The sequence below is a fragment of the Fringilla coelebs genome (assembly GCF_963513975.1).
Source record: "Fringilla coelebs genome assembly, chromosome: 37".
In the NCBI taxonomy this organism is placed as follows: Eukaryota; Metazoa; Chordata; class Aves; order Passeriformes; family Fringillidae; genus Fringilla; species Fringilla coelebs.
In genome coordinates, this window is record NC_140063.1 from 786,737 (window position 1) to 810,340 (window position 23,604).

General features: G+C 57.6%; 1 protein-coding gene across 1 annotated transcript in view; it reads right to left on the reverse strand.

Moving 5' to 3' along the window:
• Positions 1 to 417: 417 nt before the first annotated feature.
• Positions 418 to 23,604, reverse strand: part of STRN4 (striatin 4) — a gene marked incomplete at both ends in the record, with an annotated part of 33,489 nt that continues 10,302 nt past the window's right edge. Inside the window, 13 exons of the mRNA XM_084224424.1 lie at positions 418 to 587; positions 2,855 to 2,941; positions 4,225 to 4,326; positions 6,697 to 6,828; positions 7,752 to 7,940; positions 10,000 to 10,160; positions 13,365 to 13,412; positions 13,545 to 13,723; positions 16,027 to 16,118; positions 16,976 to 17,041; positions 18,072 to 18,201; positions 20,178 to 20,292; positions 22,323 to 22,577. Of these exons, the coding sequence (XP_084080550.1) occupies positions 418 to 587; positions 2,855 to 2,941; positions 4,225 to 4,326; positions 6,697 to 6,828; positions 7,752 to 7,940; positions 10,000 to 10,160; positions 13,365 to 13,412; positions 13,545 to 13,723; positions 16,027 to 16,118; positions 16,976 to 17,041; positions 18,072 to 18,201; positions 20,178 to 20,292; positions 22,323 to 22,577 (1,726 nt within the window). The remainder of the gene's footprint in view (positions 588 to 2,854; positions 2,942 to 4,224; positions 4,327 to 6,696; positions 6,829 to 7,751; positions 7,941 to 9,999; positions 10,161 to 13,364; positions 13,413 to 13,544; positions 13,724 to 16,026; positions 16,119 to 16,975; positions 17,042 to 18,071; positions 18,202 to 20,177; positions 20,293 to 22,322; positions 22,578 to 23,604) is intronic.

Below are 23,604 nucleotides of genomic sequence, written 5' to 3' on the forward strand. Positions count from 1 at the left end.
CACACGGAGACACAAGTGACACCACCTCCTGTCCTGTCCCGGTGCTGTCCCAGGTGTGTCCAGCTGTCCCCAGGTGCCACCAGGTGAGTGCCCAGGTGTGCCCAGGTGTCACCCCGGTCTGGGGAAGGTGACAGGTGCCACCACAGGTGTCACCAACACATGGAGACACAAGTGACACCACCTCCTGTCCTGTCCTGGCGCTGTCCCAGGTGAGTCCAGCTGTCCCAGGTGAGTGCCCAGGTGTGCCCAGGTGCGCCCAGGTGTGCCCAGGTGTGCCCAGGTGTCACCAACACACAGAGGAACGAACGGCGCCACCTCCTGTCCTGTCCCGGTGCTGTCCCAGGTGTGTCCAGCTGTCCCAGGTGCCACCAGGTGAGTGCCCAGGTGTGCCCAGGTGTGCCCAGGTGCGCCCAGGTGTCAGACGAACACCTTGGCCAGGGCGTCGGCGCCGGCGCTGGCGCTGAGGGCGCGCCGGGGGTGGAAGGCCACGGCCAGCACGGCCTCGTGGTGCTTGCGGCGGTGGGCGGGGAGCTCCTGCACACAGGTGTGCTGGGACAGGTGCCACAGCCGCAGGGAGCAGTCGTGACCTGGGGGGGACAGAGGGGACACAGGTGAGGGACACAGGGGACAGGTCCTGCACACAGGTGAGGGGACACAGGTGACACAGGGGACACAGGTGAGGGACAGCTCCTGCACACAGGTGTGCTGGGACAGGTGCCACAGGCGGAGAGAGCAGTCGTGACCTGGGGACAGAGGGGACACAGGTGAGGGACAGCTCCTGCACACAGGTGAGGGACAGAGGGGACAGCTCCTGCACACAGGTGTGCTGGGACAGGTGCCACAGCCGGAGAGAGCAGTCGTGACCTGGGGGGGACAGAGGGGACACAGGTGAGGGACAGAGGGGACAGCTCCTGCACACAGGTGTGCTGGGACAGGTGCCACAGGCGGAGAGAGCAGTCGTGACCTGGGGACAGAGGGGACACAGGTGAGGGGACACAGGTGAGGGACAGCTCCTGCACACAGGTGTGCTGCGACAGGTGCCACAGGCGGAGAGAGCAGTCGTGACCTGGGGACAGAGGGGACACAGGTGAGGGACAGAGGGGACAGCTCCTGCACACAGGTGAGGGACAACTCCTGCACACAGGTGTGCTGGGACAGGTGCCACAGCCTCAGGGAGCAGTCGTGACCTGGGGACAGAGGGGACACAGGTGAGGGACAGAGGGGACACAGGTGAGGGACAGAGGGGACAGCTCCTGCACACAGGTGAGGGACAGAGGGGACAGCTCCTGCACACAGGTGTGCTGGGACAGGTGCCACAGGCGGAGAGAGCAGTCGTGACCTGGGGACAGAGGGGACACAGGTGAGGGACAGAGGGGACACAGGTGAGGGACAGAGGGGACACAGGTGAGGGACAGAGGTGAGGGACAGAGGGGACACAGGTGACACAGGAGACACAGGTGAGGGACAGCTCCTGCACACAGGTGAGGGACAGCTCCTGCCCACAGGTGTGCTGGGACAGGTGCCACAGCCGGAGAGAGCAGTCGTGACGTGGGGACAGAGGGGACACAGGTGAGGGGACACAGGTGAGGGACAGAGGGGACACAGGTGAGGGACCGAGGGGACACAGGTGAGGGACAGAGGGGACAGCTCCTGCACACAGGTGAGGGACAACTCCTGCACACAGGTGTGCTGGGACAGGTGCCACAGCCTCAGGGAGCAGTCGTGACCTGGGGACAGAGGGGACACAGGTGAGGGACAGAGGGGACACAGGTGAGGGACAGCTCCTGCACACAGGTGTGCTGGGACAGGTGCCACAGGCGGAGAGAGCAGTCGTGACCTGGGGACAGAGGGGACACAGGTGAGGGACAGAGGGGACACAGGTGAGGGACAGAGGTGAGGGACAGCTCCTGCACACAGGTGAGGGACAGAGGGGACACAGGTGAGGGACAGCTCCTGCACACAGGTGAGGGACAGCTCCTGCACACAGGTGTGCTGGGACAGGTGCCAGAGCCTCAGGGAACAGTCGTGACCTGGGGACAGAGGGGACACAGGTGACACAGGGGACACAGGTGAGGTGACATAGGTGAGGGGACACAGAGGGGACACAGGTGACACACCTGGGGACAGCTGGGGACACACCTGGGCCCGCACAGACACACCTGGGGACACTGGGACAGGTGACAATGACAATGCTCACTCATTGGTCACTCAGCCGTCACTCACTGGTCACTCAGTCCATCATTGGTCACTCATTGGTCACTCATTGGTCACTCATTGGTCACTCATGGTCCCTCAGGGTCACTCAGGGTCACTCAGTGGTCACTCAGTCCATTATTGGTCACTCATGGTCACTCATTGGTCACTCATTGGTCACTCAGCGGTCACTCATTGGTCACTCATTGGTCACTCAGTCCATCAGTGGTCACTTAGCGGTCACTCATTGGTCACTCATGGTCACTCATTGGTCACTCAGGCTCACTCATGGTCACTCAGTGGTCACTCAGCGGTCACTCATTGGTCACTCATTGGTCACTCAGGGGTCACTCAGTGGTCACTCAGTCCATCATTGGTCACTCAGTGGTCACTCAGTGGTCACTCAGGGTCACTCAGTGGTCACTCAGTGGTCACTCAGTGGTCACTCAGGGTCACTCAGTGGTCACTCATTGGTCACTCATTGGTCACTCAGGGTCACTCAGTCCATCATTGGTCACTCAGTGGTCACTCATGGTCACTCATGGTCACTCATGGTCACTCATTGGTCACTCATTGGTCACTCATTGGTCACTCAGTGGTCACTCAGTGGTCACTCAGTGGTCACTCAGTGGTCACTCAGGGTCACTCAGTGGTCACTCACTGCCGGACAGCAGGAAGGCTCCGCTGGGGTCCAGGGCCAGGCAGGTGACGGCGTCCAGGTGAGCGACCATGGAGTGCACGACCTTGCCTGGGAAAGGGGCGGGGTCAGCGTGGGCGTGGCCTGACAGGGTGTGGTCAGTGTGGGGCGTGGCCTGACAGGGTGTGGTCAGTGTGGGGGTGTGGCCTGACAGGGTGTGGTCAGTGTGGGGTGTGATCAGAAAAGGGGGTGGGGCTCAATGCCATGTGGTCATTGAGGGGGTGTGGCCTAAGAGGGTGTGGTCAGCAAAATGGGAGGGGATTATGGGATGGGGGTGTGGTCAGGGAGACCCCTTAATCACCCCAATTACCCCAAATGACCCTAATTACCCTGATTACTCCCTAATGACCCCAATTACCCCCTAATGACCCCAATTACCCCCTAATTACCCCAATTACCCCAATTACCCTAATAACCCCCCTAATGACCCTAATTACCCCATAATTACCCCCATAATGACCCAAATTACCGTAATTACCCCTAATGACCCCTAATTACTCCCTAATGACCCCCAAATGACCCCAATTACCCCCTAATTACCCCAATGACCCCTAATGACCCCCCTAATGACCCCTAATGACCCCAATGACCCCCTAATCACCCCCTAATCACCCTCTAATGATGCCAATTACCCCCAATTACCCCCTATTAACCCCCCTAATGACCCCAATTACCCTAATTACCACCCTAATTACCCATAATTACCCCCTAATTACCCCCAATGACCCTCTAATGACCCCAATTGCCCCCAATTAACCCCCCTTATCACCCCCTAATGACCCCTAATGACCCTAATTACCACCAGATGACCCCTAATTACCCCCTAATCACCCCAATTACCCCTAATTACCCTAATGACCCCAAAATGACCCCAATTACCCCCTAATTACCCCAATGATCCCTAATGACCCCCCTAATGACCTCCTAATGACCCCCAATCACCCTCTAATGATGCCAATTACCCCCAATTACCCCCAATTAACCCCCTAATGACCCCTTATGACCCCAATTACCCTAATTACCACCCTAATTACCCCAATTACCCACTAATTACCCCAATGACCCTCTAATGATCCCAATTACCCCCAATTAACCCCCCTAATCACCCCCTAATGACCCTAATTACCACCCTAATGACCCCTAATGACCCCAATTACCCTAATTACCACCCTAATTACCCCTAATTACCCCCTAATGACCCTAATGACCCTCTAATGACCCCAATTACCCCCCCAATCACCCCCTAATGACCCTAATTACCCCCTAATGACCCCTAATTACCCCCTAATAACCTCCCTAATTACCCCTAATTACCCTAATGACCCCGGCCCCACCTGTGCGGTTGTCCAGGTAGCGGATGGCGCGGTCATCGCTGGCCGTGATGGTCAGCGGCTGCGAGGGGTGAGCGACCACCTGGTTCACCTGGGCACGGCCACCTGCGGGGACACCTGGGGGTCAGGGACACCTGGGGACATTGGGGACACCCAGAGCGACCACCTGGTTCACCTGGGCACGGCCACCTGCGGGGACACCTGGGGTCAGGGACACCTGGGGACATTGGGGACACCCAGAGCGACCACCTGGTTCACCTGGGCACGGCCACCTGCGGGGACACCTGGGGTCAGGGACACCTGGGGACACTGGGGACACCTGGGGACGGTCACAGTGACCACCTGGTTCACCTGGGCACGGCCACCTGCGGGGACACCTGAGGTCAGGGACACCTGGGGACACCTGGGGGTCAGGGACACCTGGTTCACCTGGGCACGGCCACCTGCGGGGACATTGGGGACACCTGGGGACACCTGGGGACGGTCACAGTGACCACCTGGTTCACCTGGGCACGGCCACCTGCGGGGACACCTGGGGTCAGGGACACCTGGGGACACCTGGGGACATTGGGGACACCTGGGGACAGTCACAGTGACCACCTGGTTCACCTGGGCACGGCCACCTGCGGGGACACCTGGGGTCAGGGACACCTGGGGACACCTGGGGACATTGGGGACACCTGGGGACAGTCACAGTGACCACCTGGTTCACCTGGGCACGGCCACCTGCGGGGACACCTGGGGGTCAGGGACACCTGGGGACACTGGGGACATTGGGGACACCTGGGGACACCCAGAGCGACCACCTGGTTCACCTGGGCACGGCCACCTGCGGGGACATTGGGGACATTGGGGACACCTGGGGACACCTGGGGACATTGGGGACACCCAGAGCGACCACCTGGTTCACCTGGGCACGGCCACCTGCGGGGACATTGGGGACATTGGGGACACCTGGGGACACCTGGGGACAGTCACAGTGACCACCTGGTTCACCTGGGCACGGCCACCTGCGGGGACACCTGGGGGTCAGGGACACCTGGGGACATTGGGGACACCTGGGGACACCTGGGGATGGTCACAGTGACCACCTGGTTCACCTGGGCACGGCCACCTGCGGGACACGGGGACATTGGGGACACCTGGGGACACCTGGGGACATTGGGGACACCTGGTTCACCTGGGCACGGCCACCTGTGGGGACACCTGGGGGTCAGGGACACCTGGGGACACCCAGAGCGACCACCTGGTTCACCTGGGCACGGCCACCTGCGGGGACACGGGGACATTGGGGACACCTGGGGACACCTGGGGACATTGGGGACACCTGGTTCACCTGGGCACGGCCACCTGTGGGGACACCTGGGGACATTGGGGACACCTGGGGACACCCAGAGCGACCACCTGGTTCACCTGGGCACGGCCACCTGCGGGGACACCTGGGGACACTGGGGACATTGGGGACACCTGGGGACAGTCACAGCGACCACCTGGTTCACCTGGGCACGGCCACCTGCGGGGACATTGGGGACATTGGGGACACCTGGGGACACCTGGGGACAGTCACAGTGACCACCTGGTTCACCTGGGCACGGCCACCTGCGGGGACATTGGGGACATTGGGGACACCTGGGGACACCTGGGGACGGTCACAGTGACCACCTGGTTCACCTGGGCACGGCCACCTGCGGGGACACGGGGACATTGGGGACACCTGGGGACAGTCACAGTGACCACCTGGTTCACCTGGGCACGGCCACCTGCGGGGACACCTGGGGTCAGGGACACCTGGGGACACCTGGGGACATTGGGGACATTGGGGACACCTGGTTCACCTGGGCACGGCCACCTGCGGGGACACCTGGGGTCAGGGACACCTGGGGACACCTGGGGACACCTGGGGACGGTCACAGTGACCACCTGGTTCACCTGGGCACAGCCACCTGCGGGGACACCTGGGGTCAGGGACACCTGGGGACACCTGGGGACATTGCGGGAGTGGCTCAGGTGACCCTTGGGGACATCAGGGGTGGTCAGGTGGCCCCAGGTGACCCTTGGGGACATTCAGGGGTGGTCAGGTGGCCCCAGGTGACCCTTGGGGACATCAGGGGTGGTCAGGTGGCCCCAGGTGACCCTTGGGAACATCAGGGGTGGTCAGGTGGCCCCAGGTGACCCTTGGGGACATTCAGGGGTGGTCAGGTGGCCCCAGGTGACCCTTGGGGACATCGGGGGTGGTCAGGTGGCCCCAGGTGACCCTTGGGGACATTGCGGGGGATTTCAGGTGACATTTGGGGACCTTGGGGACATTCAGGGGGGGGTTCAGGTAACCCCAGGTGACATCAGGGGGGGGTTCAGGTGACATTTGTGGCCCTTGGGGACGTGGGGGGGTTCAGGTGACATTTGTGGCCCTTGGGGACAAGGGGGGGGGTTCAGGTGACATTTGTGGCCCTTGGGGACGTGGGGGGGGTGACTCACCGCCGTTTGGGGACACCAGGGTGGCCTTGGTGGCCTCGAGGTCGTAGAGGACGGTGGCCCCGGAGCGGAACCCGGCCACCAGGTGCGCCGGCTGGGTGGGGACGAAGGTCACCGAGGTGGGGACACCGTGATCTGCCACGGGGACAGGTGAGGGGACAGCTGTGACACCTGCACAGGTGTGAGCCCAGCGTCCCCACGTCGCTCAGGTGTGTCCCGGTGTGTCCCCAATGTCCCCAGGTGTGTCCCCAATGCCCCCAGGTGTGTCCCCAGTGTCCCCAGGTGTGTCCCCAGCATGCCCAGGTGTGTCCCCAGCTGTCCCCAGGTGTGTCCCCAGTGCCCCCAGGTGTGTCCCCAGTGCCCCCAGGTGTGTCCCCAGTGCCCCCAGGTGTGTCCTCAGGTCACTCAGATGTGTCCCCAGCTGTCCCCAATGTCCCTAGGTGTGTCCTCAGGTCACTCAGATGTGTCCCCAGCTGTCCTCCATGTCCCAGCTGTCCCCAATGTCCCCAGGTGTGTCCCCAATGTCCCCAGGTGTGTCCCCAGTGCCCCCAGGTGTGTCCCCAGCATGCCCAGGTGTGTCCCCAGCTGTCCCCAGGTGTGTCCCCAGCGTCCCCAGGTGTGTCCCCCAATGTCCCTAGGTGTGTCCCGAATGTCCTCAGGGTGTGTCCCCAACACCCCCAGGTGTGTCCCCAATGTCCCCAACGTCCCCAGCTGTGTCCCCAATGCCCCTAGCTGTGTCCCACGTGTGTCCCCAGGTGTGTCCCCAGTGTCCCCAGCTGTCCCAAGTATGTCTCCAGGTGTGTCCCCAGCTGTGTCCCAGGTGTGTCCCCAGCTGTGTCCCAGGTGTGTCCCCAGCTGTCCCAGGTGTGTCCCCATGGCCCCCAGGTGTGTCCCCAGTGTCCCCAGCTGTGTCCCAGGTGTGTCCCCAGCTGTCCCAGCTGTGTCCCCAGGTGTGTCCCTGGTGTCCCCAATGTCCCCAGGTGTCTGTGTGTGTCCCCAGGTGTGTCCCCATGTGTGTCCCCAATGTCCCCAGGTGTGTCCCCGGTGTCCCCGCTCACCTGTGTGCCCGTCCAGGACGCTGAGGCAGGTGCCCGCCGCGGTGCCACCCGCGCTGTCCCCGCGGGGGTCCCAGAGGCGCACGGTGCCATCGGCCGAGCACGAGGCCAGGTGACGCCCGGTGACATCGAAGGCCAGGCCCCAGACGGCGTCGGCGTGGCCATCGAGGACCCCCCGCAGCACCCGCGGGTCTGGGGACAGTGGGGACATTGGGGACATCACTGGGGACATTGGGGGGAATGGGGACAGTGGGGGGAATGGGGACATTGGGGACATGGGGGTGGCATTGTCCCCAAGTACCGCTGTGGCCATCAAGGACCCCCCGCAGCACCCGCGGGTCTGGGGACATTGGGGACATCACTGGGGACAGTGGGGGGATTGGGGACAGTGGGGACATTGGGGACACGGGGGGGATTGGGGACACAGGGGACAGTGGGGGACATTGGGGACACTGAGGGGATTTGGGACATTGGGGACATTGGGGACAGTGGGGACATTGGGGGGATTGGGGACATTGGGGGATTGGGGACATTGGGGACACTGGGGGGACACTGGGGACACTGGGGGGATTGGGGACGTTGGGGACATTGGGGACATCATTGGGGACATCACTGGGGACAGTGGGGGGATTGGGGGGATTGGGGACATGGGGGTGGCATTGTCCCCAAGTACCGCTGTGGCCATCGAGGACCCCCCGCAGCACCCGCGGGTCTGGGGACACGGGGACATTGGGGACATCACTGGGGACATCACTGGGGACAGTGGGGACATTGGGGACATCACTGGGGACATCACTGGGGACAGTGGGGGGATTGGGGGGAATGGGGACATTGGGGACATTGGGGACACTGGGGGGATTGGGGACATGGGGGTGGCATTGTCCCCAAGTACCTCTGTGGCCATCGAGGACCCCCCACAGCACCCGCGGGTCTGGGGACAGTGGGGACATCACTGGGGACAGTGGGGACATTGGGGACATCACTGGGGACATCATTGGGGACATCATTGGGGACATTGGGGACACTGGGGGGATTGGGGACATGGGGGTGGCATTGTCCCCAAGTACCACTGTGGCCATCGAGGACCCCCCACAGCACCCGCGGGTCTGGGGACATGGGGACATTGGGGACATCACTGGGGACACCACTGGGGACATCACTGGGGACAGTGGGGGGATTGGGGACATGGGGGTGGCATTGTCCCCAAGTACCGCTGTGGCCATCGAGGACCCCCCACAGCACCCGCGGGTCTGGGGACATGGGGACATTGGGGACATTGGGGACACTGGGGGGAATAGGGACACTGGGGACAGTGGGGACACGGGGCGGATTGGGGACACAGGGGACAGTGGGGGACATTGGGGACACTGAGGGGATTGGGGACACGGGGACATTGGGGACATCACTGGGGACAGTGGGGACAGTGGGGACATGGGGGTGGCATTGTCCCCAAGTACCGCTGTGGCCATCGAGGACCCCCCGCAACACCCGCGGGTCTGGGGACACGGGGGACATTGGGGACATCACTGGGGACAGTGGGGACACTGGGGGGATTGGGGACACGGAGACATTGGGGACATCACTGGGGACAGTGGGGACACTGGGGGGATTGGGGACACTGGGGGGATTGGGGACATTGCGGACACTGGGGACACCGAGGACACCAGAGACATTGGGGACATTGGGGACACTGGGGGTAGCATTGTCCTCACGTCCCCAGTGCCACCACCCCCCCGTGCCCCCATGTCCCCAGGTGCCCCTGTGTCCTCCCCAAGTGTCCCTGATGTCCCCAGGTGCCACCTCACCCCGGTGTCCCTGCTGTCCCTGGTGTCCCCGCTGTCCCCAGTGTCCCTGGTGTCCCCAAGTGCCACCTCACCCCGCTGTCCCTGGTGTCCCCGCTGTCCCTGGTGTCCCCGCTGTCCCCAGTGTCCCCACTGTCCCCAGGTGCCACCTCACCCCGCTGTCCCTGGTGTCCCCGCTGTCCCAGGTGTCCCCAATGTCCCCGCTGTCCCCAATGTACCCGCTGTCCCCAGTGTCCCCAATGTCCCCAGGTGCCACCTCACCCCAGTGTCCCTGCTGTCCCTGGTGTCCCCGCTGTCCCCAATGTCCCTACTGTCCCCAGTGTCCCCGCTGTCCCCAGGTGCCACCTCACCCCGCTGTCCCCGCTGTCCCCGCTGTCCCCAGGTGCCACCTCACCCCGCTGTCCCCAGGTGTCCCCAGGTGTCCCCAGGTGTCCCCAGGTGCCACCCACCGTAGCCGTCGTAGGGGTCGCTGTCCAGCCCGGGCAGGCGCCAGCAGCGGATCCGAGCGTCCACCCCGGCACTGCAGCACAGCCCGGAGCCACCGCTGTCACCTGTGTCACCTGTGTCACCTGGGTCACCTGCCGCCACCGCCACCGCCAGCACTGGGCCCCTGCGTGGGGACAAGGGGACAGAAATGACACCGCTGTCACCGCTGTCACCTGGGTCACTGTCACCGCCAGCACTGGGCCCCTGTATGGGGACAAGGGGACAGAAATGACACCGGTGTCACCGCTGTCACCGGTGTCACCTGGGTCACTGTCACCGCCAGCACTGGGCCCCTGCGCGGGGACAAGGGGACAGAAATGACACCGGTGTCACCGCTGTCACCTGGGTCACCTGCCGCCACCGCCACCGCCAGCACCGGGCCCCTGTGTGGGGACAAGGGGACAGAAATGACACCAGTGTCACCGCTGTCACCGGTGTCACCTGCCGCCACCGCCACCGCCAGCACCGGGCCCCTGGGCGGGGACAAGGGGACAGAAATGACACCTGTGTCACAGGTGTCACCGGTGTCACCTGCCGCCACCGCCACTGCCAGCACAGGGCCCCTAGGAGGGGACAAGGGGACAGAAATGACACCGGTGTCACCGGTGTCACCGCTGTCACCTGGGTCACTGTCACTGCCAGCACTGGGCCCCTGTGCGGGACAAGGGGACAGAAATGACACCGGTGTCACCGCTGTCACCTGGGTCACTGTCACCGCCAGCACTGGGCCCCTGTATGGGGACAAAGGGACAGAAATGACACCGGTGTCACCGCTGTCACCGGTGTCACCTGGGTCACCTGCCGCCACCGCCACCGCCAGCACCGGGCCCCTGTGTGGGGACAAGGGGACAGAGATGACACCGGTGTCACCGCTGTCACCGGTGTCACCTGCCGCCACCGCCACTGCCAGCACAGGGCCCCTAGGAGGGGACAAGGGGACAGAAATGACAATGGTGTCACCACTGTCACTGCCAGCACCAGCACAGAGCCCCTGTGCAGGGACAAGGGGACAAAAATGACAATGGTGTCACTGGTGTCACCACTGTCACCTGGGTCACTGCCAGCACAGGGCCCCTGCACGGGGACAACGGGACAGAAATGACACCGGTGTCACCTGTGCCACCACTGTCACTGCCGGCACAGGGCCCCTGCGTGGGGACAAGGGGACAGAAATGACAATGGTGCCACCGGTGTCACCTGGGTCACGGCTGTCACTGCCAGCACTGGGCCCCTGTGCGGGACAAGGGGACAGAAATGACAATGGTGCCACCGGTGTCACCTGGGTCACGGCTGTCACTGCCAGCACTGGGGCCCTGCACGGTGACAAAGGGACAGAAATGACACTGGTGCCACCTGTGCCACCACTGTCACTGCCAGCACCGGGCCCCTGTGCGGGGACAAGGGGACAGAAATGACAATGGTGCCACCGGTGTCACCGCTGTCACTGCCACCGCCAGCACAGAGCCCCTGCACGGTGACAAAGGGACAGAAATGACAATGGTGTCACCAATGTCACCGCTGTCACCTGTGTCACTGCCAGCACTGGGCCCCTGTGCGGGGACAAGGGGACAGAAATGTCACCGGTGTCACCACTGTCACTGCCAGCACAGAGCTCCTGCGCGGGGACAAGGGGACAGAAATGACAATGGTGCCACCGCTGTCACTGCCAGCACTGGGGCCCTGCATGGTGACAAAGGGACAGAAGTGACACAGGTGTCACCTGTGCCACTGCCAGCACCAGCACAGAGCTCCTGCATGGGGACAAAGGGACAGAAATGACACCGCTGTCACCTGTGCCACTGCCAGCACCAGCACAGAGCTCCTGCACGGTGACAAAGGGACAGAAATGACACCGGTGTCACCTCTGTCACTGCCAGCACCAGCACAGAGCTCCTGCATGGGGACAAAGGGACAGAAATGACACCGCTGTCACCTGTGCCACTGCCAGCACCAGCACAGAGCTCCTGCACGGTGACAAAGGGACAGAAATGACACCGGTGTCACCTCTGTCACTGCCAGCACCAGCACAGAGCTCCTGCATGGGGACAAAGGGACAGAAGTGACACCGGTGTCACCTCTGTCACCTGTGTCACTGCCAGGCCCCTGGGACGGTGACAAAGGGACAGAAATCCCAACACAACCACAGCCAGGTGACACCAAGGTGATGATGAGGGTGACAGAGGTGACAAAGTGACAAAAACCAGGAATAAACCCAAAACCAGCAATGTGACACTGAGCTGGCACTGAGGTGACACTGAGGTGACAAAGTGACAAAAAACAGGAACAAAGCCACAACCACTAAGGTGACAATGAAGGTGACCCCGAGGTGACAATGAGGTGACACTGAAGTGACAATGAGATGACACTGAGGTGACAATGAGGTGACACAGATGTGACTCTGAGGTGACACTGAGCTGGCACTGAGGTGACACTGAGGTGACAAGTGACAAAAACCAGGAATAAAGCCACAACCACTAAGATGACAATGAAGGTGACAATGAGATGACAATGAGGTGACACTGAGGTGACACAGAGGTGACACTGAGGTGACAATGAGGTGACACTGAGGTGACAGGTGATAAAGTGACAAAAACAGGAATAAAGCCACAACCATTAAGGTGACAATGAAGGTGACAATGAAGGTGACAATGAGATGACAATGAGGTGACACTGAGGGGACACAGAGGTGACCCCGAGGTGACAATGAAGGTGACACCGAGGTGACACTGAGGTGACACTGAGGTGACACTGAGGTGACTCTGAGGTGACACTGAGGTGACACTGAAATGACAAGGAGGTGACCCTGAGGTGACAGAGAGGTGACAAAGTGACAAAACCCAGGAATAAAGCCACAACCACTGAGGTGACAATGAAGGTGACCACGAGGTGACCCTGAGGTGACAATGAGGTGACACTGAAGTGACAATGAGGTGACACAGATGTGACTCTGAGGTGACACTGAGCTGGCACTGAGGTGACAGAGAGGTGACAAAGTGACAAAAAACAGGAATAAAGCCACAACCACTAAGGTGACAATGAGATGGCAATAAGGTGACAATGAAGTGACATTGAGGTGACACAGAGATGACACTCAGGTGACACTGAGGTGACAATGAGGTGACACAGATGTGACTCTGAGGTGACACTGAGCTGGCACTGAGGTGACACAGAGGTGACAAAGTGACAAAAAACAGGAATAAAGCCACAACCACTAAGGTGACAATGAAGGTGACATTGAAGCTGACCCCGAGGTGACAATGAGGTGACAATGAAGTGACAAGGTGACACTGAGGTGACAAGGTGACACTGAGGTGACAAGGTGACACACCTGTGCCCGCGGAAGGCGTACACCGGCTCCACGTCCAGCGCCGCGCTCCTGAGGGGACAAAAGGTGACAAAAGGTGACAAAAGGTGACAAACGGTGACAAACGGTGACAAACGGCGACAGCGGCGCCCCCGGCGCTGCCACCACCCCCTGTCACCCCCTTGTCACCCCCCTGTCACCCACTTCTTGGGGACAAGTGGCTTCTGCAGGTTCCAGAGCTTGAGGGTGGCGTCCTCGGAGGCTGTCACCAGCGCCGGGTGACAAGGGACAAAGGCCAGCGCCCGCACGGCGTCGTAGTGGCTGCGCAGCGTCAGGCGCGGGCTCCAGCTGCGCCTCGGGGACAGCGGCGCGCCCGGGGACACCTGGGGACACGAGGTGGCACTTGGGGACAGTCTGGGGACAGTCTGGGGACAGTCTGGGGACAGTCTGGGGACACTGTGGGGACATTGATGTCAGGCTCCAGCTGCGCCTCGGGGACAGCGGCACGCCCGGGGACACCTGGGGACAGAGGGGACACTTGGGGACACTTGGGGACAGTCTGGGGACAGTCTGGGGACAGTCTGGGGACACTGTGGGGACATTGATGTCAGGCTCCAGCTGCGCCTCGGGGACAGCGGCGCGCCCGGGGACACCTGGGGACACGTGGTGGCACTTGGGGACAGTCTGGGGACACTCTGGGGACACGTGGGGACACTGGGATATGGAGATATTGGGATATGGTGGCACTTGGGGACACTCTGGGACATTGATGTCAGGCTCCAGCTGTGCCTCGGGGACAGCGGCGCGCCCGGGGACACCTGGGGACAGAGGGGACACCAAGGGACACTTGGGGACAGTCTGGGGACAGTCTGGGGACAGTCTGGGGACACTTGGGGACACTCTGGGGACACTCTGGGGACACTCTGGGGACATTGATGTCAGGCTCCAGCTGCGCCTTGGGGACAGCGGCGCGCCCGGGGACACCTGGGGACACCGGGGACACTTGGGGACACTTGGGGACAGTCTGGGGACACTGAGACATTGGGATATAGCGATATGGGGACACTTGGGGACACCCTGGGGACATTGATGTCAGGCTCCAGCTGCGCCTCGGGGACAGCGGCGCGCCCGGGGACACCTGGGGACACCGGGGACACCAAGGGACACTTGGGGACACTCTGGGGACACTCTGGGGACAGTCTGGGGACACTCTGGGGACACTCTGGGGACATTGATGTCAGGCTCCAGCTGCGCCTCGGGGACAGCGGCGCGCCCGGGGACACCTGGGGACACCGGGGACACCAGGGACACTTGGGGACACTTGGGGACACTCTGGGGACACGTGGGGACACTGGGACATTGGGATATAGCGATATGGGGACACTTGGGGACACTCTGGGGACACTCTGGGGACACTCTGGCGCGCCCGGGGACACCTGGGGACACCGGGGACACGTGGTGGCACTTGGGGACACTTGGGGACAGTCTGGGGACAGTCTGGGGACACTCTGGGGACACTTGGGGACAGTCTGGGGACATTGATCTCAGGCTCCAGCTGTGCCTCGGGGACAGTGGCACACCCGGGGACACCTGGGGACACCGGGGACACGTGGTGGCACTTGGGGACACTGGGACATTGGGATATGGTGGCATTTGGGGACACTTGGGGACACTCTGGGGACACTTGGGGACACTCTGGGGACATAGGGATGGGGCAGTGGGACCATGGTGGCTCTTGGGGACACTCAGGACATGCAGAGGTGGCACTTGGGGACACTGAGGACAGGCAGAGGTAGCACTTGGGGACACTCTGGGGACACAGGAATGGGGCAGCAGGGCTGTGGTGGCACTTGGGGACACTGAGGAGGGGCAGAGGTGGCACTGGGGACACTCAGGACACGCAGAGGTGGCACTTGGGGACACTGAGGACACAGAGGTGGCATTGGGGACACTGAGGACACAGAGGTGGCACTGGGGACACTGAGGACACAGAGGTGGCACTTGGGGACACTGAGGAGGGGCAGAGGTGGCACTGGGGACACTGAGGACACGCAGAGGTGGCACTTGGGGACACTGAGGACACACAGAGGTGGCACTTGGGGACACTGAGGACAAGCAGAGGTGGCACTTGGGGACACTGAGGACAAGCAGAGGTGTCACTGGGGACACTGAGGACACAGAGGTGGCACTTGGGGACACTGAGGAGGGGCAGAGGTGGCACTGGGGACACTGAGGGCACGCAGAGGTGGCACTGGGGACACTCAGGACACACAGAGGTGGCACTTGGGGACACTGAGGACAGGCAGAGGTGGCACTTGGGGACACTGAGGACACAGAGGTGGCACTGGGGACACTGAGGACACGCAGAGGTGGCACTTGGGGACACTGAGGACACGCAGAGGTGGCACTTGGGGACACTCAGGACACAGAGGTGGCACTTGGGGACACTGAGGACACAGAGGTGGCATTGGGGACACTGAGGACACAGAGGTGGCATTGGGGACACTCAGAACACACAGAGGTGGCACTGGGGACACTGAGGACACGCAGAGGTGGCACTTGGGGACACTGAGGACACGCAGAGGTGGCACTTGGGGACACTGAGGACACGCAGAGGTGGCACTTGGGGACACTGAGGACACAGAGGTGGCACTGGGGACACTGAGGACACAGAGGTGGCACTCACGTCACCGCCGTCGTTGTCATTTGTCACCGTCAGCTCCGCCAGGTCCCCGAGGCCGTCCAGGGCCAGCGCCTCGGCAGGGACACCCGGGGACCCTGGGGACACAGGGGACAGAGGGGACAGTGGGGACAGGGACACCCGGGGACCCTGGGGACACAGGGGACAGAGGGGTGGCCTTGGGGACACAGGGGACAATGGGGACAGAGGGGACAATGGGGACAGTGGGGACAAGGACACCGGGGTGGCCTTGGGGACAGAGGGGACAATGGGGACAGGGACACCCGGGGTGGCCTTGGGGACAATGGGGACACTGGGGACAGGGACACCCGGGGACCCTGGGGACAATGGGGACAGTGGGGACAGGGACACTGGGGTGGCCTTGGGGACAGAGGGGACAGGGACACCCGGGGACCCTGGGGACAGTGGGGACAGAGGGGACAGGGACACCCGGGGACCGTGGGGACACAGGGGACAATGGGGACAATGGGGACAGGGACACCCGGGGACCCTGGGGACACAGGGGACAGTGGGGACAGGGACACCGGGGTGGCCTTGGGGACACAGGGGACAATGGGGACAGGGACACCCAGGGACCCTGGGGACACTGGGGACAGGGACACCCGGGGACCCTGGGGACACTGGGGACAGTGGGGTGGCCTTGGGGACACAGGGGACAATGGGGACACAGGGGACAGAGAGGACAATGGGGACAATGACACCGGGGTGGCCTTGGGGACAGCAGGGACACCCAGAGACCCTGGGGACAGAGGGGACAGAGGGGACAATGACATCAGGGTGGCCTTGGGGACACAGGGACCCCCCTGGGTGACACAGGTGACATTGATGACACAGGTGACACGAGTGACAGGGGTGGCACAGGTGACAGAGGTGACACAGATGGCACAGGTGACAGGGGTGACAGGGGTGACAGGGGTGACAGGCGTGTCCTCACCTTCAGGTGGCCGCGGTGGCCGCGGTGGCGCGAGGTCCCCGTCCCGCAGGTGGCACCGGTGGCTCTCTGGGACAAAGGGGGGAGGGGTCAGGACGTGTCCCCAAGCTGTCCCCAGGGTGTCCCCAGGCTCACCTCTGATGTCCCCAGGTGTCCCCAGGTGTCCCCAAGTGTCCCCAAGGTGTCCCCAAATGTCCCCAAGTGTCCCCAAGGTGTCCCCAGGTGTCCCCAAGTGTCCCCAAGGTGTCCCCAAATGTCCCCAAGTGTCCCCAAGGCGTCCCCAGGTGTCCCCAAGTGTCCCCAGCTGTCCCCAGGCTCACCTCTGATGTCCCCAAGGTGTCCCCAAGGTGTCCCTAAGTGTCCCCAAGGTGTCCCCAAATGTCCCCAAGTGTCCCCAAGGTGTCCCCAGGTGTCCCCAAATGTCTCCAGGTGTCCCCAGGCTCACCTCTGATGTCCCCAAGGTGTCCCCAAGGTGTCCCCGGGCTCACCTCTGATGTCCCCAGGTGTCCCCAGGCTCACCTCTGATGTCCCCAGGTGTCCCCAGGTGTCCTCAGGTGTCCCCAGGCTCACCTCTGATGTCCCCAGGTGTCCCCAGGTGTCCCCAGCTGTCCCCAGGTGTCCCCAGGCTCACCTCTGATGTCCCCAGGTGTCCCCAAGGTGTCCCCAAGCTCACCTCTGATGTCCCCAGGTGTCCCCAAGGTGTCCCCAGGTGTCCCCAGGCTCACCTCTGATGTCCCCAGGTGTCCCCAGGTGTCCCCAAATGTCCCCAAGGTGTCCCCAGGCTCACCTCTGATGTCCCCAGGTGTCCCCAGGTGTCCCCAGCTGTCCCCAGGTGTCCCCAGGCTCACCTCTGATGTCCCCAGGTGTCCCCAAGGTGTCCCCAAGCTCACCTCTGATGTCCCCAGGTGTCCCCAAGGTGTCCCCAGGTGTCCCCAGGTGTCCCCAGGCTCACCTCTGATGTCCCCAAGGTGTCCCCAAGGTGTCCCCGGGCTCACCTCTGATGTCCCCAGGTGTCCCCAAGGTGTCCCCAGGTGTCCCCAGGCTCACCTCTGATGTCCCCAGGTGTCCCCAAGGTGTCCCCAGGTGTCCCCAGGCTCACCTCTGATGTCCCCAGGTGTCCCCAAGGTGTCCCCAGGTGTCCCCAGGAAGTCGAACTCGCCCAGGGCGTCCTCCGAGTCCTCCTCATCTTCATCCTCCTCCTCCTCCTCCTCGGGGACCTTGGGGACACCCTGGGGACAAAGGGACACCGGGCTCAGGCTGGGGACAGCAGGGGACAACAGGGGACAAAAAAGGGACAAAAAAGGGACAAAAAATGGGACAAAAAATGGGACAAAAAAGGGACAAAAAAGGGAAAAAAAAGGGAAAAAAAGGGAAAAAAAGGGACAAAAAATGGGACAAAAAGGAGAAAAAAGGGAGAAAAAAGGGACAAAAAAAGGGACAAAAAAGGGACAAAAAGGGAGAAAAAAGAAAAAAAAGGGACAAAAAAAGGGGACAAAAAAGGAGAAAAAAAAGGAGAAAAAAGGAACAAAAAAGGGACAAAAAAGGGACAAAAAAGGAGAAAAAAAAGGAGAAAAAAAGGGACAAAAAAGGAGAAAAAAAGGGAGAAAAAAGAAAAAAATGGGGGGAAAAAGCAGAAAAAAGGGACAAAAAGGGACAAAAAAGGGACAAAAAGGCAAAAAAAAGGACAAAAATGGCAAAAGGAGATGAAAATGACCAGAAAAGGGACAAAAAAAGGAGAAAAAAGAGAGAAGAAAACAAAAAAAAGGACAAAGAGGGACTGAAAAGGGACAAAATTCCCCAAAATGCCCTAAAATCCCCCCAAATCCTGAAAAATCCTCCCCAAATCCCCAAAAATCCCCTAAAATTCCTGAAAAATTCCCCAAAATCCTCCCAAAATTCCCCAAAATGCCCTAAAATTCCCCCAAATCCTCTAAAATCCTCCCAAAATTCCCCAAAATCCTCCCCAAATTCCCCAAAATCCCCTAAAATCCTCCCAAAATCTCCTAAAATCCTCCCAAATCCCCCAAAATTCACCCCAAATTTCCTAAAATTCCCCTAAAAACCGCTAAAAATCACCCTAAAATCCTCCCAAAATCCCCCCAAAATCCCCCCAAATTTCCCAAAATCCTCTCAAAATTCCCCAAAATCCCCTAAAATCCCCCAAATTCCCTAAAATTCCCCCAAATGCTCCCCAAATTCCCTAAAATTCCCCCAAATGCTCCCAAAATCCCCTAAAAACCCCTAAAATTCCCCCAAAATCCCCTAAAATCCTGCCAAAATTCCCTAAAATTCCCCAAAATCCTCCCCAAAACCTCCCAAAATGCCCTAAAATCCTCCCCAAATTCCCCAAAATCCTCCCAAAATCCTCCCAAAATTCCCCCAAATCCCCTAAAATTCCCCTAAATTCCTCCCAAAATCCCCCAAAATCCTCCCCAAATTTCCTAAAATTCCCCTAAAAACTGCTAAAAAACACCCTAAAATCCTCCCAAAATCCTCCCAAAATCCCCTAAATTTCCCAAAATCCTCCAAAAATCCTTCAAAATTCCCCCAAAATCCTCCCAAAATTCTCCAAAATTCCCCCAAATCCTCCCCAAATTCCCCAAAATCCTCCCAAAATTCCCCAAAATCCCCCCAAATTCCCCAAAATCCTCCCCAAATTCCCCAAAATCCTCCCAAAATCCTCCCCAAATTCCCCAAAATCCTCCCCAAATTCCCCAAAATCCTCCCAAAATTCTCCAAAATTCCCCAAAATCCTCCAAAATTCCCCCAAATCCCCTAAAATTCCTCCAAAATCCCCCCAAAATTCCCCCAAATCCTCCCCAAATCCCCCAAAATTCCCCCAAAATTCTCCAAAATTCCCCAAAATCCTCCCAAAATCCTCCCCAAAATTCCCCCAAAATTCCCCAAAATCCCCTAAAATTCCCCAAATTCCTCCCAAAGTTCCCCCAAATCCCCCAAAATCCTCCCAAAATGCCCTAAAATTTCCCCAAGTCCTCTAAAATCCTCCCAACATTCCCCAAAATTCCCTAAAATTCACCAAAATTCCCCAAAATTCCCCCAAAATCCCCTAAAATCCTCCCAAAATCCCCCAAAATTTCCTAAAATTCCCCTAAAAACCGCTAAAAATCACCCTAAAATCCTCCCAAAATTCCCCAAATTTCCCAAAATTCCCCCAAAATTCCCCCAATTCCCGGTCGGGCCCGACCTTGGCCCTGCGGCGGGCGGGGGTGGGGGAGGGGCTCTCGGGCTCCTCCTCCTCGTCGCTGTCGTCCTCGGGGGGGGAGGGGCTGAGCCCCCCCTGCGGCTCCTTCCCGGCGTTCCTGGGGGGAGAAAAAGTGGGAAAAAATTCCCAAAAATGTCCAAAAAGGAGGAAAAAAAGGAAAATAAAATAGTAAAAAAAATCGCGTTAAAAAAAAAACCAAAAAACGCAGAAAATTTTTGGGTTTTTAGAGAAATCCTAAAAATTGGCTGAAAAAATCCCAAATTTCACCAAAAAAACCTCGAAATTCTCCAAAATTACCCCCAAAAATCGCTTTAAAAAAACCCCAATCCCATAAAAAAAAATTTAAGAAAAATATCCCAAAATTCCAACAAAAACACTTTAAAAAAACCCCAAATTCCAGCAGAAATGAGCCCAAAAATCCCAGAATGAAACACCAAAAAACCCCAAAATTACTCTAAAATTCCCCCCAAAATTCCCTAAAAATCCCCCAAAATCCCCACCAAAAAACTCTAAAAAAACCCAAAAATCCCCTAAAAAATCCCCCCAAAATTCCCTAAAAACCCCAAAATCCCACCAAAAAAACCCCCCTAAAATCCCTAAAAAAACCAAAAAATCCCTAAAAATCCTAAATCCCCTAAAAATCCAAAATCCCTTTAAAATCCCCCCCCAAAATCCCTAAAAATTCCCCCCCAAAATTAAAAATCCAAAAAAAAATTTCCTAAAAACCCCAAAATCCCCCCCCAAAAAAATCCCAAAATCTCCATAAATTCCCTAAAAATCCCCCAAAATTCCCTAAAAAATTCCCCAAAAAACCCAAATTCCCACCAAAAAAACCCCAAAAATCTGTAAAAAACTGCCCAAAAACCCCAAATCTCCCCCAAAAAACCCCCAAAATCTCCATAAATTCCCTTAAAATCCCCCAAAACCTCCTTAAAAACCCCAAAAATCTCTAAAAAACCCCCCAAAACCCCAAATCTCCCCCAAAAAACCCCCAAAATCTCTAAAAATCCCCCCAAATCCCCCCAAAAATCCCCAAAACCCCCAAATCTCCCCCAAAAAACCCCCAAAAGTTCCCTAAAAATCCCAAAAAAATCCCCCAAAACCCTAAATTCCCCCCCAAAATACCCTAAAAAACCCAAATTCCCCACAAAAAAACCCCAAAAATGTCTAAAAAACCCCCCAAAAATTCACCAAAAACCCCAAATTCCCACCAAAAAACCCCCAAAATCTCTAAAAATCCCCAAAAATCCCCACCAAAAAACCCCCAAAAATCTCTAAAAAACCCCCAAAATCCCCTAAAAAATCCCAAAAAATTCCCTAAAACCCCCAAATTCCCACTAAAAAAAAACCCAAAAATGTCTAAAAAACCCCCCAAAAATTCCCTAAAAACCCCAAATTCCCACCAAAAAACCCCCAAAAATCCCTAAAAATCCCCTAAAAATCCCCCAAAACCCCAAAATCCCACCAAAAAAACCCCAAAAATCTCTAAAAACCCCCAAAAAACCCCTAAAACCCCCCCAAAAATTCCCTAAAAACCCCAAATTCCCACCAAAAAACCCCCAAAAATCTCTAAAAAACCCCCCAAAAATTCCCTACAAACCCCAAATCGCCCCCCAAAAAACCCCCAAAAAATCTCCATAAATTCCCTAAAAATCCCCCCAAAACCTCCTTAAAAACCCCAAAATCTCTAAAAAACCCCAAAAACCCCCTAAAAATTCCCCAAAAACCCCAAATCTCCCCCAAAAAACCCCCAAAAGTTCCCTAAAAATCCCCAAAAAAATTCCCCAAAAACCCCAAAATCCCCACCAAAAAACCCCCAAAAATCTGTAAAAAACCCCCCAAAACCCCCAAATTCCCACCAAAAAAACCCCAAAAATCCCTAAAAATCCCCTAAAAATTCACCAAAACCCCCAAATCCCCACCAAAAAACCCCCCAAAAATCCCTAAAAATCCCCTAAAAATCCCCCAAAAGCCCCAAATTCCCACCAAAAAACCCCCAAAAATCTCTAAAAAACCCCCCAAAAATTCCCTAAAAACCCCAAATCCCCCCCAAAACAACCCCAAAAATTCCCAAAAATTCCCAAAAATTCCCAAAAATTCCCGGAATTCCCGGATGTGGCCCCGAACCTCTGGATCTGCTCCTCGATTCTGCGCAGCAGCAGCGACTCGGCCGCCGGGGGAGGGGAGGGGGGGCTGGGGGGGGCTCCCGGAATTCCAGAAATTTCTGGAATTTCCAGAATTCCCGAGGGATTTCCCGGAATTCCCGAGGGATTTCCCGGAATTCCCGAGGGATTTCCGGGAATTCCGCGGCCCAGCAGCGCCCGGAGGCGCCGGGAGCGCATGTCCAGGATGGTGTCGCTGTAACCGAGCTCCTCCAGGTACCTGAGAAAGGAAAATTCCGGAAAAAAATTATGGGATTGGGGAGAGGGGAAAGAGCTCCAGGGGGTGGGGAGAGGTTCTGGAGGAATGGGGAGCATTTCCTAAAAATTCACCACAAAAATTCCCAAAATTTCCCCAAAAATTCCCATGAAAATTGCCAAAAAATTCCCCAAAATTCCCATGAAAATTGCCAAAAAATTCCTCAAAAATTCCCATGAAAATTCCCCCAAAATTCCCGTGAAAATGTGAAAAATTCCCATGAAAATTCCCGAGGGAATGTGGAAAAATTCCCATGAAAATTCCCATGAAAATGTGGAAAATTCACGTGAAAATTCCCAAAAAATTCCCTGAAAATTGCCCAAAAATTCCCTGAAAATTCCTCAAAAATTCCCTGAAAATTCCCTAAAAATTCCCTGAAAATTCCTCAAAAATTCCCTGAAAATTCCCCAAAAATTCCCTGAAAATTCCCTAAAAATTCCCTGAAAATTCCTCAAAAATTCCCTGAAAATTCCAAAAAAATTTCCTGAAAATTCCCCAAAAATTCCTCTGAAAATGTGAAAAACTCCCATGAAAATTCCCAAAAAATTCCCTTCAAAATGTGAGAAATTCCCATGAAAATTGCCAAAAAATTCCCATGAAAATTCCCAAAAAATTCTCTTGAAAATTCCCAAAAAATTCTCTTGAAAATTTCCCCAAAATTCCTGTGAAATTGTGAAAAATTCTCATGAGAATTCCACAAAAAGTCCCGTTAAAATTCCCATGAAAATTCCTCAAAAATTCCCTGAAAATTATTGTGAAAATGTGAAAAATTCCCATGAAAATTCCCATGAAAATTTGTAAAAATTCCCAGGAAAATTCCCCAAAATTTCCTGTGAAAATGTGAAAAAATTCCCATGAAAATTCCTCAAAAATTTCCTTCAAAATGTGAGAAATTCCCATGAAAATTGCCAAAAATTTCCATGAAAATTCCCCAAAATTCCCTGAAAATTCCTGTGAAAATGTGAAAAATTCCCATGAGAATTTCCCCCAA